The sequence below is a fragment of the Phocoena phocoena genome, chromosome 11 (genome assembly GCF_963924675.1).
Source record: "Phocoena phocoena chromosome 11, mPhoPho1.1, whole genome shotgun sequence".
NCBI lineage: Eukaryota > Metazoa > Chordata > Mammalia > Artiodactyla > Phocoenidae > Phocoena > Phocoena phocoena.
The window spans coordinates 18,627,188-18,641,725 of record NC_089229.1 but is presented as its reverse complement, the minus strand read 5'-3'; the positions used below and the strand labels follow the sequence as shown (position 1 = coordinate 18,641,725).

Here is a 14,538-nt window from a genome sequence, read left to right as displayed (position 1 = left end):
CTTTTCTAATATTACCAATTCTTTAAGTTCTGGAAGTCAGAGAGCATTCCAATGAAACATTTAGGAATCTTTCTGACAAGGGCAAAAGAGAAGCAAAAGTTAAATCTTACATGCATTTTGACCAGCCTTCCACGTCTAGGAATTTATATTATAAAAATAATCAAAAGAGTACAAATGAGAACATGTAAAATATATTCATCATGTTCATTAGAAAAAGACTTGCTAGTAGTGAAATCCGCAAGTCACTAAAATGTCCCAAAATAATGGACAGGAGAATTGCACGATGATGCTGCAGTGAAGTTCTCTGTAGGTATTTGAATTGGTAATGAAGATCCCTATTTATTGATATTACAAAGATGTCCACAGTTCAGTGTGATGGGGGGAAAATCAGCTTATAGAACCACGTATGCAGTACGAGCTCATTTTTGCACGAAGTGCAAAGATGTAATGCGCTAAGAAAAACGTATTTAAAGGATATGCTCCAAAATGTAAGCAATGGTTGTCTTTGGGTTTATTAGGCCATAGACAATTTTCACTTTTTCCACAATAGACAATTCACGTCAAGGTTTTAGCATAATATCTGAATACATAAGGTCCATGTGTATTAGGTATTATTCATATTAGGGTTTCAGCTTTATCAGCCATTGCCTCTGATGTGTTTTGTCCCCTTCTAAGTAATTTCCTTTTCTTTTGACAATCATGAGAAAACTATACAAGAAGTGATTTCCATTTTGAGGAAAAAAAAAGGCTGGGGGGAAGGTTAACGAGAGGTTCCTGCACCAATGCCTGCCATCCCATCTGGGTTAGTGACATGCGTGTAAAGGGCTAAAAAGAGAGGCGGAGGGCAAGTGAGAAGGAAGGCTTCGCCACACTAAATGAAAGGCAAACAATATGCATATCAGCATCCCAAGATATACCACTCTACTGGGAAAACCCAAGACAAAAGAATTATTGGACACAACAGTTCAAAGCATATTGCACCTGTCAAAACGTCTGTCATCTTCTATAGAAATTCACCATTCTAAGAGAGAAAAGGGAAACTTTCGCAAAGTCACTCAGGAACAACAGCTTACTTTGTCTCCTTCCTCTGGCCAACTCCTCCATCTGAAAGCCATTTAGCTCCATGCTAAAGCTTGCCTGGAAGGACCAGACAATAGGAAGGTCTCTTTCATTGTCAAGGACAGTTACACTTTGAAGATGACGCTCAAAAGAGGTTAAAATGGGTCAACAAGCAATTGTTGGGCCTGAGCAAGGACATGTGAAGAGGACATTGTTCAAGTCACAAATGAAAAAAATCTCGATCTCAAAGAATTTAACTTTAATCTAGAAGAGGTGTGGGAAGGAAGGAAGTAACAGGCAATAGTGATTTCATCCCAAAGAAGAATTAGGAGGGGAGGGGATCTACCCCAAGAGGATTAATTAATAGACAGTTTGGGGATGATCTCTGCCATCCCAAACACGCACCCACACTATGTATGAGAAAGATAAGTGTAATTTAAGGCAAAGTGAGAAAAACGTGACTTTTCTAAAAATGATGTAAATGCAAGTGGTATTAATTCTATGCTGGCTATTACATTTGTTAAGTTTAATTTTCTGGATGTGCTTCGGGAACTATGTGTGGCATCTAGTCAGTTGATAGGTAAGTGGCTGGGTGGGTGGGTATATTTAAACAGTAGTTATTTCTTTTGTGCAATTTCTTAGATACCTTTAAAAGGCAAGTCTCAAAATCCCTCTGAGAAAAGCTGATCTAGAGAGAAGCAACAAGGCAAATCTGTGTCAGCCCACCTAGATGCCTAGGTTTACAGTCTGGGTCTGCCTTGTTCAGGCCACGTGACTCTGGACAAGCACCTTAACCTCACTCCTGTCGGTCAGCACCTGTGTAAAAGGGGATAACAACAACAGGCCAGCAGGAGTGTCGGGAGGATTAAAGGAGAGACTGCATCCAGGAGAAATGAAAATGCGTGTCTACACGAAAACTTGTACACGCGAGATTATCACGGCATTATTCATGAGAGCCAAATAGTGGAAACAACCCCAATGGATAAACAAAGTCTGGTCTAGCCACACAATGGAATATTATTCTGCCATAAAAAGGAATAAAATACTGACATGATACAACATGGATGAATCTTGAAAAACCATGTTAAGGGGAGGAATCCAGTCGCAAAAGACCACATATTATATAATTCCATTCATATTAAATGCCCAGAATAGGGAAATCCATGGAGACAGAAAGTAAATTAGTGATTGTTCGAATGGGCTGAGGGGTGGAGAAGAAGGGGAGGATAGAAAGGTGATAGATAGATAGCTAAAGGGTATAGAGTTTCTATTTGAGTGGGTGAAATGTAAAAGTTACTGTGGTGATGGCTGTACATATCTGTGAATATGCTAAAAACCAGTATATTGTATACTTTAAATGGATGACTTGTATAGTATGTAAATTATATCTCAATAAAGTTGCTAAAAATAAATAAAACAAACCAATCAAGAATGATGGACAAATCTTTGTGGCAAAAAATAAAACAAAATACTTTTTTTAAAGGATGGGGGAGAGATACTACAATAAAGCAATCAGAACAGTGCTTGGCACAGAGTAAGTACTCAATAAACACTGAGCATCAGTAATTCTTTTTGAGAGTAAGTATAAATCATTGTGAAGAGTTTTGGGAAAGCTCTGGAAAAGAGTACTGTTACGTAGTGTGACTAATGGTAAGACTGAAATTTCCATTTTAATCTTAAAACATTCATCTTTAAAGATTTTTCAAAATTCAACCTTATTCCCTGAAATCCAAAGACAATCTATTCCTCAGTAGTCTATTCAAAAGGTAAATTTCGAAATACAATGCAGCTTTTTCTCTTCCTTAAAGAGTTTGATATTTAAGTACATTAAATTATTTATGATTGTCAGATCTTCTTTAAGCTTTAGAAACTGACTAGCTACAGAATCAAACATCAGAAAAGTGAGAACGTTCATTCATTCTGAAATACACTTACAATTGAAATCATTCTTTAAAAAAAATCTTTGGTCTATTTTCCAAAGGCCACACATATTATGCCTAGATTAAAAAGAAATAGCTGTTGTCAATTTTCAAAATCTCAAACAATTCAAAAAGATAAAAATGGTAGATTCACTCCTATGCCCCACAAGAACCCAACTCTTCTCTCCTTCCATGTGTCAACATATGTGTCTATTTATAGATCTACAGGTACGTTTCACTTTATAAATTATCCATGCCTTTGGCCTTGCTCAAAGGTGAATTTACTAAGAAACTAATGAAATTTAAGCTTCAGGGCTCCTATCTGCAAAGACCCTCCCAAGGCCCTCTACCTACGTTCATAATTTTGTATTCTTTTTCTTAAAGAGGCCCCCTCAAAATATATACGCTCAGGCTCCACAAAGTTTGATCTGTCCCTGGTTGCTACCTCCTGCACTACCCGTTACTTTGTCCTTTCAAATCCTACCTCTCCAAAGTCAAGTTTAAGTCCTACGGGAGGCCGTCTACGATTACTCCAACCCAAACTGACGTCTTTCTCTAAGTTTTTGCTGCACTTATTCACTAGACAACTTCAAAATCCTTCTGCCAAAACTCTCCAGGTCAATTAAGTTTTCTTTTGTATATTATTGTGCACAAGCTATATATTATGTAACGGTGCATAAATCATGTATTACATAACACTGTCCCATCAGGATCCCGAGTAACACCCCATAGTCAATTATATTAACACATCTTCAGAGTTAAAGGCTATAAATAGCCTCACTTCAGTTTGGGTGATACTAACACCAAATGAGTTAGAAACGAACTTTCAGAGATTTTGGATTTTGGAATTATGGCTAAAGGATCATAGACTTGAACGTTATTGTGTTATTATTTCATGTCTCATCAGTTAGGTTTTACTTGACCAAAACGGCTCTTCACCATTATATCCCCAGTGGAAGGTGTCTGGCATATAAGTGGGTGTTTAACACATTTGATAGAATGAATGAATCAATGAAAGAACTACGTTTTATACGAGGTTGAGCTTGTCAAGGGGAAGGATTGTGTCCTTTTCAGTTGACATTCACAATGCATGCTGGCGCCCAGAGTGTCTGGCACATGGTGAATACTCAACGCACGCTGGTTGAGTTGAATCACACTTCTCCAGTCTCCCACAATGACTACCTAGGATGTTGATCCCAATATCACTGACTTACAAAATCAGATTGATTCCCGTAGTGCAGGGGAAACACCAGTTGCAGGATACGGAGGTGAGTAGTAAGAGAAGGAGCCTAGACATGGCAAAAAATTGTTGTGGGAAAAGTATTGATGCAGGTGAAAAGACCTTGGACTGTGCAATAGGGAAGCCATATACCTTAAGAATTCTGGAGCATTTTTCTTAAGGAAAAGTAGTCTGCTGAAAACAACTTCTTTCCTGGGTCTCTACATGACAGAATCCTCAACATCACGATGGTATTTACAACATTGCTTTACGCCTCCCCGCCCCCGCTGCCTTGTCTGGGTAGTTTCAGACTTTTATAGATAGTCGGGATAAAAGATTACATGGGATAGTAGACACTGCCCACTGTCATTCTATACTCTACGCTGAACTCTTCTAAACTGGGGGTTCTAAATGGAATATTTTGTTGAGCTGTCAACTGTCTACATTGTTTTTAATAGAGAATGACTGTGAGCTTGTGTGCTGGGGGCAATCACTGAACAAATTGCTTTGTCTCTCTGTGTTTGTTTCCTTGTCAGTAAATGGGATACTGCTGTACTACGTGCCTCATAATGCTGTGATGAAGGTGAAGAATATGGTACATAAAACTTCTCAGAGAGACATGATCACCTGGTTACCAGAAATAATATTCACTGTCAGTGTAAGGCAGCTGGATCTATAAGCCTGAAATTAGCCCTGCATAACTGATGGTAATATTTATGCTAATTGCTGTTGATATTAACATCAAAATAATTATTTGCATCTGCATAGTGATCTTGCTTTTCAAATGCTTTGATTTGATAGCAGACTTGTTCCCCAAGTATCCTTTGCAGTAAACGAAACACGTTATCCCAATTTAACAGTGAAGAAACTGCAGCCAAAGGATGGAGTGACACTAAGTTCGGGTCACGCTTACAGGAACAAATTCTTGGCTCTTCAGACCCAGGTCAGCCCCAGCACCTTAGCTCTTCATTAGCTCTCCCGCTACAGCCTTCCATCCCTTCCGCAAGGCTGATGTGGGTCAGCTCCAATAACCTTGGAAAGTGCTTCCGTCTTTAGTAAAACCTCAAAACCACCTTCCCTTTCTTGAGTTTCTGAGACTTCATTCACAGCGAGGATGTTGCTTCAAACAAAAAGAACGATGTGATGATCATCTCTGACCCCACTCTGCTCTTCAAAGTGTTCGAACATATCATATGTCATCAACTCCCAGCTATCACCTCCTACTCTCCACTTCATTATAAGGAGGAGACGGCTATAAGTAGAGTTTCTATATTGACCTCACTTAGGCACCAATGGCATGGAATAAAAACTGATTTATATATGATATCTGTATGAGGTGGAATACACACATTCACATGTACATATATTAGCTCTCATGATACAGAACGTAATAACACAGCTTTATACACAAACAATATTGTATAATATATAACAATATAGTTTGTAACTTATGTATATATAATTATAAGCTTCAATATATACATGTGTATATAAAATTGTTCAAAATAAAGCTTTCTCATCTGTGAAGTAGCGATAATGATATCAGTAACTACTTCATGAAGCCATTATGAGGACTAAATGAATTAATATATTCTAAATGCTTAGAACAGTCCCTAACATAAAATACATACTCAGTAAATGTTATCTGCCATAATTATTATTTTACAGAGTTCCTCATTTGTAAACATTATTCACTAGAGACTCTCCTAAATATTTCATTTCTTCAATGTACTAATTTTTTTAATTTATCACTAGTTTCCAGTGCAACTTTCAGAGAAACATTTTTTTTCCCTAAAATGACACATTATCTTCCTTAGAAAACTGTTGTAGTATGTGGTAATAAATGTCCCTTAAGTCAAACCACACATCCCTGAAGAAATAAAAACAAACTGTAGTTCAGAACCTTAGCAACAATTATTTTATACCATAAGACCTCGTTCTAGTCCTCAAGCACACACACATATTATTTATTTCCTAAAATTGATGTGTACCCAATTATAACTGCTTAAATCAGCACTATTTTCAGAAATAATGACATTGGGAAAGATTTAACTATGTTTACCTTGGTACATTTGTGTCTAAGTTCTAGTGTCATTCAGAAACACTTGGACACCTGTAGCCCATAACTATGACAGTCAAAGCCGAAAAAGCTCTTCATCCATCACTATCTAAGCTATGGTCATGGTTAGACCAACTAAACTCCCAACCATGTGCACCCAAAATGAGGAAAATTAAGATAGCTCTTTACATTCCTCCAAGGAAGAATGGGCTCCTGGAGGTATTTATGAAGGGCTGCTTTCTTTAGCTCTGATTCTTACTTCACTTTTTTGAAAAGAAATCCTTACCTTGAACCCTACCAGTTTACATGGATTCTAGTATATTAAGAATAGAGTTTTGAGCAATGTTTTCTCAACTGTGTTCCACAGGACACTAGTGCTGCAAGGTATTGATAGGCGTTATATTTTTAAAATACATATATGTGTACACACACACACACACACACACACACATACACACACATGTCGGTGTTCCCTGATCACATAAAACTGGGATACACTGGGTTAAACAGAGTTTATCAGATTTTTTGCCATGGGATTTTGGGGGATCCTTAATATATTACCATGACTTTCTAAGTGGGAGCATCATGGCCACATCTCCCAGACATACTCATCTATAGCTTCTCCATGTCACAAAGCATCTTTCTAATTCTAGTGTTCCATAGAACACACTTTGGGAAATTGCTTTAGAATATCATGTATCACATATTTTATATCTGTTGCTTGTATCCCTTTTCTCAAATCTGAGCAGAATTGCTTCTTCTGTACTGTATTTTTTTAGTAAATTCACTATTTTGTATTTCCACAGGTGAGGAAATCCACTTACTATATATCAAAAACATTTTCCATTCCTGCATTTGACCATTATAAAATTTTGGTTGTTTTATAATCACTTAAAGCAATGCTCTCTTGACCTTAAAAAAAAATCAATTGTGCTAACTCATAACTAACATATCCCAGAATCAAAATTTTACATAAAACCCACGAGTGTGCCCACCCACTTCTCCCTAACCAAATGACATGAAGTTGAACTTACGGTTGTCGCAAGAACTCTGGTGAGCAGATGCCATTATATCCTCAGGAAACCATAGCAACCACCATTGATAACCCGTACATTCTTTTATCTAAAATCAGGCTAATAAAAATAAAAAAGCGTATTTATTATAAAACCATATTAATCTGGAACAAAAGCGCTAGTTTGAGGATACATTTTTTTTTTCTTTTTTTTTTTTGCGGTATGCGAGCCTCTAACTGTTGTGGCCTCTCCCATTGCAGAGCACAGGCTCTGGACGCGCAGGCCCAGCGGCCATGGCTCACGGGCCCAACCGCTCCGCGGCACGTGGGATCTTCCCGGACCAGGACACAAACCCGTGTCCCCTGTATCGGCAGGCGGACTCTCAACCACTGCGCCACCAGGGAAGCCCTGGGGATACATTTTTTAAGTGCATTACTCCTAGGGAATAATATTCAAAAACAATCAAATCGTCCTCAAAGGATTAAACAGACTTCTAAATGTTAAGCAACTATCAGGTATAACATTTCATTTCGATTGAAACTTTGAAACTTACATTTGGACTTTAGACAGGAGGACATCTTAAATATAGACATACTACATATAGTATACACATAGTAGTATATAGGCATTTTATATATATATATATATATAAATCTCGAACTGAAGGGGAAAGTGCAGTAGGATTTTACATGGATCAAATTCTATGAATCCAAGCCTGTGGGAAAATTGCAAGAAACTTGAGTGCAAAACTGCACATGAATGACTTGGTCACATTGATTTGTGTTTCTCTCTGAATGTTGAAAAAAATAACACATTAAAAAGAAAAAAAAATAACTAAACCCATAAAATCATTTGATAAATCAGTCTCTGCATCGCCTCACAGCGAAAAGCTGCCATGTTTAACTGACATTAGCCAAAATCAAAAATACTGCCTAAAACCACCAGTTTGATAAAACATTCCTTAAGCATCTCTATTGCATTAAACTTAGTTCCATGTGTTTCAGAGCCTCCAGAGAGGATCCAGCTTCAGGTTTCTGACATAAAAACCTTAATATAGCCTGAAGAAAATTCCCCTAGGCACATTGGGAGTAATCAAATTTCATGTTAACTATTAAATTACAGACATTCAATTATGTTTTCAAAACCTCTGTTTAGAGACTCAGAAGGCCCTTAGAAAACATCCTTAAACTAAAGCCCAAGTTGGCAAGTGAAACCGTTTACCTGCGAGAGCAAAGCAAAGCGGGGTCCTGGCCATCCCTGACGTCGGCACATTGCGAAGTGGCACGCGAGGTACCCCATCCCCATTGTGAGGCACAAATTCTTTGTGACACTGGGAGACACCGCAGAACAAAAATACTATTAGAAATCCTTCAAAAGGAACATTTTTTGGCTGCGATAGAGACTTTTGACATTATTTATTAGGTTCAAAACTGCTTCTGTGAAGCCTAACAATGGTTCTGTGGAAACCAGTACATCTGAGGCCCTTTCTGTTGTTCAGGGCAGGCATTGATTGGAAGACGGGCAGCGCTCACGGAACAATTCCCTCGCAGTGGTCAGTGTAAGTGAGCATTCACCCCCGGCCTAGGAGGGGCCTGTGAACAAACCGTATGGAAACGCAGGGGTTGGCGGGAGGGCGGAGAGGAGCAAACCTTGGTTAACCTCTTGGAGGGGAGATGGGTGGGACCACAGGCAAGCACAGGAAGGGACGCTCCTGCCAGACCGCCGGGGAGAGAGGCGTCTGCCCCGGGCCCCCTTTTCCCGGGAGGATGAGGATGCCTGGGGAGCATCTCTGGTGCCATGGCAACTGTGCCCCTTCCCACTGAATTCCCGAATGCACCCAGGAGCCAGCTTTGGGAATCTGGGTTTGCCGGTGCGCCTACTGCGGGTGTCATCCTCTCTTCCAGCTCAAGCTCTGACAAACTCCAGGAGACCCTGGACGAGGCAAAGGGGGTCTGGCTTCTCCCGTTGAGGCCGACGGCAGTGTATAGCCTCAGAGTAAGACCTGGAAGGCAAAGAAAAGCCAGGGTTGTGCTCAAGTGTGTGGAATTTACCTGCCCCACTGGGACTTAAAAAAAAAAAAAATCTCCTGGTAAGTGGATGTTTGAGAAATCGATGTTTGTAACGTGCTGAGAAAAAATTTTAAATCCCCTGACATTATCCTCACGTGCTTCCCATATTTCTTTTAAGAAAATAAAACGCTATCGATTCTTTTCCTATTGTTTGAAAGCACCTCCTCCCCCCAAAATAACTTTTACAGAATCCTCATAAAACTTTTTTTTTTTTTTTTTTTTTTGCGGTACGCGGGCCTCTCACTGTTGTGGCCCCTCCCGTTGCGGAGCACAGGCTCCGGACGCGCAGGCTCAGCGGCCATGGCTCACGGGCCCAGCCACTCCGCGGCATGTGGGATCTTCCCGGACAGGGGCATGAACCCATGTCCCCTGCATCGGCAGGTGGACTCTCAACCACTGCGCCACCAGGGAAGCCCAATCCTCATAAAACTTTTAATTTCAAGACAAACAGTTCAAAACTTTTAAAGAGAGGGAAACAGAAGAATGGGTGACTAAAATAAATCCTCGAATTGGAAATCTGGGGAAAATTTGTGAATGGAAATTATTCAGATCTGGAAAAACAAACAGATCCGCGGCGCAATTAGACACACTGCTGACAATTTAAAACTCCAGGAGGCAATTATTTCATGACTTTTATTAGAAATGTCAAACTGGGTGAAAATGAAAACAATCAGTGTTTTAATCTGATGTTGGCTCTACACAACACATACATACACACTAATAATAGATTTGATGTTTTTTCTTTCTTTGCCCGATCATGAAATCATTGTTTCATGTAAAAGATATACAAAAGACATATATATATATATATATTCCACATGCATTTATATATAAGTATGTATTTATATATATATATATATATATAAAATCTTGATATATATCGTATGTATAAAATCGTTTGGGGGGTACTTCCCTGGCAATCCAGTGGTTAAGACTCTGCACTTCCACTGCAGGGGGCACAGGTTTGATCCCTGGTCAAGGAATTAAGATCCCGCATGCCCCGCGCCCTGTGGCCCCCCCCAAAAAAAAATCGTTTTTAGGTAAGAAATCCTGCCCACTGACCTACGCAAAATTAAAGTGTAATTCTTCAGTAGTGTATTAAGATAACTTAGATGATTTAAATCACTTTCTGTAAACTTTTAAAGGGCTTTGAATAGCATGCAGATGTCTGAAATATTTGGAGCCACCCAAGGGATCACTGGCAAACTCAAAAAATATGTAGAAGGTTTCAAATGCACATTGCCTTCCTAACAGTGGGTGTCAAATGGTATAACACTAAGTATTTCAATTTAGTTCATCACACACTGTTCTATGTTTGGTATGTACTGGGCAGCTCCCACTACACACTTAACATAACCAAGTCAAACTGTGCAAAATTTTTAGTGATCCTGATTTCTCCAACGTGAGACTTATTTCCTGGAAATAAAGGTAGAATGGCATTTCAATATGGCCAGGTAAATAAAAGCTTTCAGAGAGCCAAACACATTGCTTTGTGAAAAACAGATAGATGCTTAATAACTGTTTGGTGATTTAGATTTACAGCCCTGGCATATGACCCATTCATTGCAAGACGATTCCACCTAAGATCATAGATGTGACTCTGGAATTTCGAGAAACAGAATACAACCTAGACAGAATATGCTGTCCTCTGTCTTGGGACAAAGAATAGGAATTCCTTCCCTGAATGTAATTCAATAATGATGCCTTTTGTAACAAACTGTCTTAGAGGGACAGTTTGGTGTAAGGGAATAAACAGGCTTTGGGGGCAGACCATCATAGATTTATATCCCAGCATATCACCTGGCCTAAGTCTCTTTGTCCTTACCTGAAACATGAGGATTGTATTACCTACTTCACAGGGTTGCTAGTGGGATTAAATCTGTCCATTCGTTTTCTTCATTCATTAATATTTGAGTGCCTGTTATGTGTCTGGCAGTATTCTAGACATTGGGAATACAGAAAGGAATAAAGCTGCAATATCCCTGCACTTATGGAGCATGCATTCGAGTTGGGAAGAGAGGGAATGGAAGAGAAAGCAGGCTAACAGATAAGCAAACAAAGAAATGTATAAGTGTCAGCTGGTAATAAATCTTAAGGAGGAAAATAAAGTGAGAACGGTTAGGAAAGCCCAACCGTGTAGGTGACATTTCAGTAAAGACCTGAAGGAAGCGTAAAAGCAAACTAAGCAAGTATCTGAGGGAAGAACATAATAAAATGTAAAGCATCTCGTACATAATAAGTGCTCAGTACCTATGAGCTATTATTGTCATATCTGGAATCTTAATATAGGAATGCTCTGACCTGGAGTCAGAATGGAGGCTCGAATCCTCGCTCCGTCCCTAAAGTTACAGAATCTCTGTGGGCCACCAAATCGTCATCTAAACCATGGGAAGATAACAGTTCTTGTCTCAGAAGGTAGCCGTATGGACCATAATTGAAGATGTATGTTCAGATTTTAGCACATTGCCTTATACATAAGACTCAAAATGTGTTAACCTGCCAGCATCCTCAGCATGCCATCATCAAGCCCATCCTCCCAGCAAAGAAGAATCTCTGACTCAGCATCTTTGGCAGAAAGTCTCCCAGCCTCTACTTTACCATTTACAGTCCAGGCAGGACATTATCCTCTAGTTCAAAGAAGGTTCTCCTTTGGACTGTGTCAAAATTTCTCTTCCTTCTATTGGTCAATTCCAACAAACTGTATAAATATGTGCAACAAAATCTACCCAAAAACTTACCTAAAAAAAATAAAAGCATCAAATCAGTCTAATCCTTCTCCTTCTACATGACACTTCCTAGAATATTTGGAGGTATGCATTGTCTCCTGACATTTCCTCTCCTGCAGTCAGAATATCAGCACCATAAACACCATCATCACAACCGCCATTTAGTCGGCCCTGCTGTGTTCAGGGAATTTTATATCAACAACATCTCTTCAAGGTAGTAATTGTCAGTTTACAGAAAATACTGGGCTCAAAGAACATTTATGGAACTTGATCATGGCGACAGAACTCAATGAAACAGCAGAAAGCAGAAATTTGAGCCCAAGTATTTCTGGTTCTGGGCTTGGGTTTCCCTGATGTCAAAGCTCATCCCTTCTGGTCCATCTTCTTACCTTTAAACCATTCCTCCTGTTACACAGTTTTGAGATACTTCATTTTTATACACATTATTCTGTGCTATGAATTCACACCTTCCTTAATGGGGATAATAACATTATCTGCCTAAGAGGGTTCTATGAGGATTTCATAAAACAAAGTGCTCAGCACAGTATCTGAGAGCATCATAAATGGGGGTTGGGATGCTAATGACAATACTTGTCATTATTATTATTATCAGGTGCAATACCTGAATCATTAAACTCTTGTCATCAGCTCACACCTGTGCTCTCCTCCAATACAATACAAAGCAACAAGCAGACTTCCATTAAAGACTGACAACTACAGTTCTTATAGAATGTTCTAGAATAGGACTTACCGTTGGGTCAAATAATTTTGCTGTTTCTATTGAAGTTAAAAATGAAATGTGGCCAATTGAAAAGAGGAAGAAAGAGTTAGGAACCACAAAGTGGTACTCACCAGATGGGACAGAATCTCCCTTGGAATTACAAGGGGGCTGGCTCTGAAATCTCAAGTGCCTGTTGATATGTGTGCCTATGGCCTCCAGGTGCACAGGATTTACTGAGTGGACCTGAATAGGCATTTTTGTCATTTCCTGTTCCAGAAATGAACTGCCCCAGGCCTGCCTGGGTGATCCTCTGGCTCCCATATTCATTTCTTGTCTGACCGTGAAGATCAGTGGGGTCTCTTCCCATTCACTGGATGGTGTTGGAGAGGGATTTGCTTCTCCGTGGCTTTCTTTATCGAAAGAAGCTATACTTACAGCAGGAGGCCTGGGGATGCTGGACTGGAGAGCACAGAGCAGTCTTCTATATGTCACTGGAGTCTGAATCCTTTCTGGAAATACTGTATAAGGTAAACACATTATTTTGAAGGAAGGGACTTAAATATCACCTACGAAATTAATGGCAGGAAGGATAAAATCAGGCAACGGATGGATGTTTTTGTTTGTTTCATGTTTCTATCCTGAGCGAACAAAATGACAGAGAAGTCAAGGACGCGGGTGCCCAAGTAGGAGAAGAAGAGGAGGAAAAAGGTGTGGAAGGGGAGGGAAAGGGCTGGAAATGCTTTTGTTGAGTTCAAGCTATATTGCAGGCACCGTGTGAGGGCCCAGATACGTTGGTCATTTAGTTCTCACGGGAACCTCATCTAACAAATAGAATTATTATCTCCATCTTTTCAGGTCAGAAAGCTAGTTTGAAGCTTATGGGTTGAGCTGTGTCCCCCAAGAAGATATGTTGAAGTCCTAACCTTCTGTAGCTGTGAATGTGACCTTATTTGGTAATAGGGTCTTCGTAACTGCAGTCAAGTCAGGATGAGGTTGTTAGGGTAAGGCCTTAGTCCAATATGACTAGTGTCCTTATAGGAAGAAAAAACTGACACAGACACACAGGAAGAATGACATGTGATGACAGAGGCAGAGAGTGGAGTGATGTATCTACAAACCAAGGTACCTCACGGACTGCAGCACCCACCAGAAGCTAAGAGAAAGGCATGAACTCTCCCTTAGAACCTCCAGAAGGTGCCAAGCCTGCTGATACTTAGTATCCTGCTGATACGTGGATTTCCAACTTCTGCCTCCAGAACTGTGAGATAATAGTCTTGTTTTAAGCATCCAGTTTGGGGTTCTTTGTTATGACAGTCCTTGGAAACTAATATACCCACAATGGTTCAAACTCACACATGTTATCCCAGAATAGTTATTAACAGTATCCCTTTTCACTAAAAGAAAAATTGTTCAGACTTGGGGGATAGAAAAGAAGAAAAACCAGGAGGTGGGGAGGTATGGAATGGGGGGAGGAACGAAGTGGATTTCTTGAGTTCTACTATGTGGCAGAAACCGTGCCAGGACGCAGCAACTCTTAGCAAGACTCGTATTCCCTGCGGTCAAGGTTCAGTCAAGTGGCAAAGATGCCGGCCATGTTAGGTAACAGGACACACTAGTCCTAAATCGCAGCTTTGCCTGCAGAAGGGGAAATCAAAAGAAATGCCTCCAGGGGCCCCACAGATAACAGAAATGAGAGAAGAGGTCAAGTAGAAGCAGCTACCAGAAGGGGCCAGCCACAACTCAGTTCTTTTAT

At 39.9% G+C, this 14,538-nt stretch overlaps 1 protein-coding gene and 1 pseudogene across 1 annotated transcript; both read right to left on the bottom strand.

The window, feature by feature from the left end:
• LOC136131332 (programmed cell death protein 10 pseudogene) overlaps positions 1 to 8,574 on the bottom strand; it is a 45,384-nt pseudogene extending 36,810 nt beyond the window's left edge.
• A 248-nt stretch (positions 8,575 to 8,822) lies between these two features.
• On the bottom strand, positions 8,823 to 13,322 carry C11H12orf42 (chromosome 11 C12orf42 homolog). The gene is made up of 2 exons (XM_065888146.1): positions 12,917 to 13,322; positions 8,823 to 9,271 (listed from the first exon to the last, which is right to left on the bottom strand). Exons 1-2 carry the CDS (start codon positions 13,320 to 13,322, stop codon positions 8,823 to 8,825), a joined length of 855 nt encoding a protein of 284 aa, XP_065744218.1.
• Positions 13,323 to 14,538: the final 1,216 nt, after the last annotated feature.

What these genes read in the sequence shown, in the direction of transcription:
- C11H12orf42 (XM_065888146.1), bottom strand. Translation starts at nt 13,322, where the DNA reads ATGTGTTTACCTTATACAGTATTTCCAGAAAGGATTCAGACTCCAGTG. An exon ending in GGGAGATTCTGTCCCATCTG is followed by an intron (nt 9,272 to 12,916) that starts GTGAGTACCACT and finishes TTTGCCTTCCAG; the next exon opens with GTCTTACTCTGAGGCTATAC.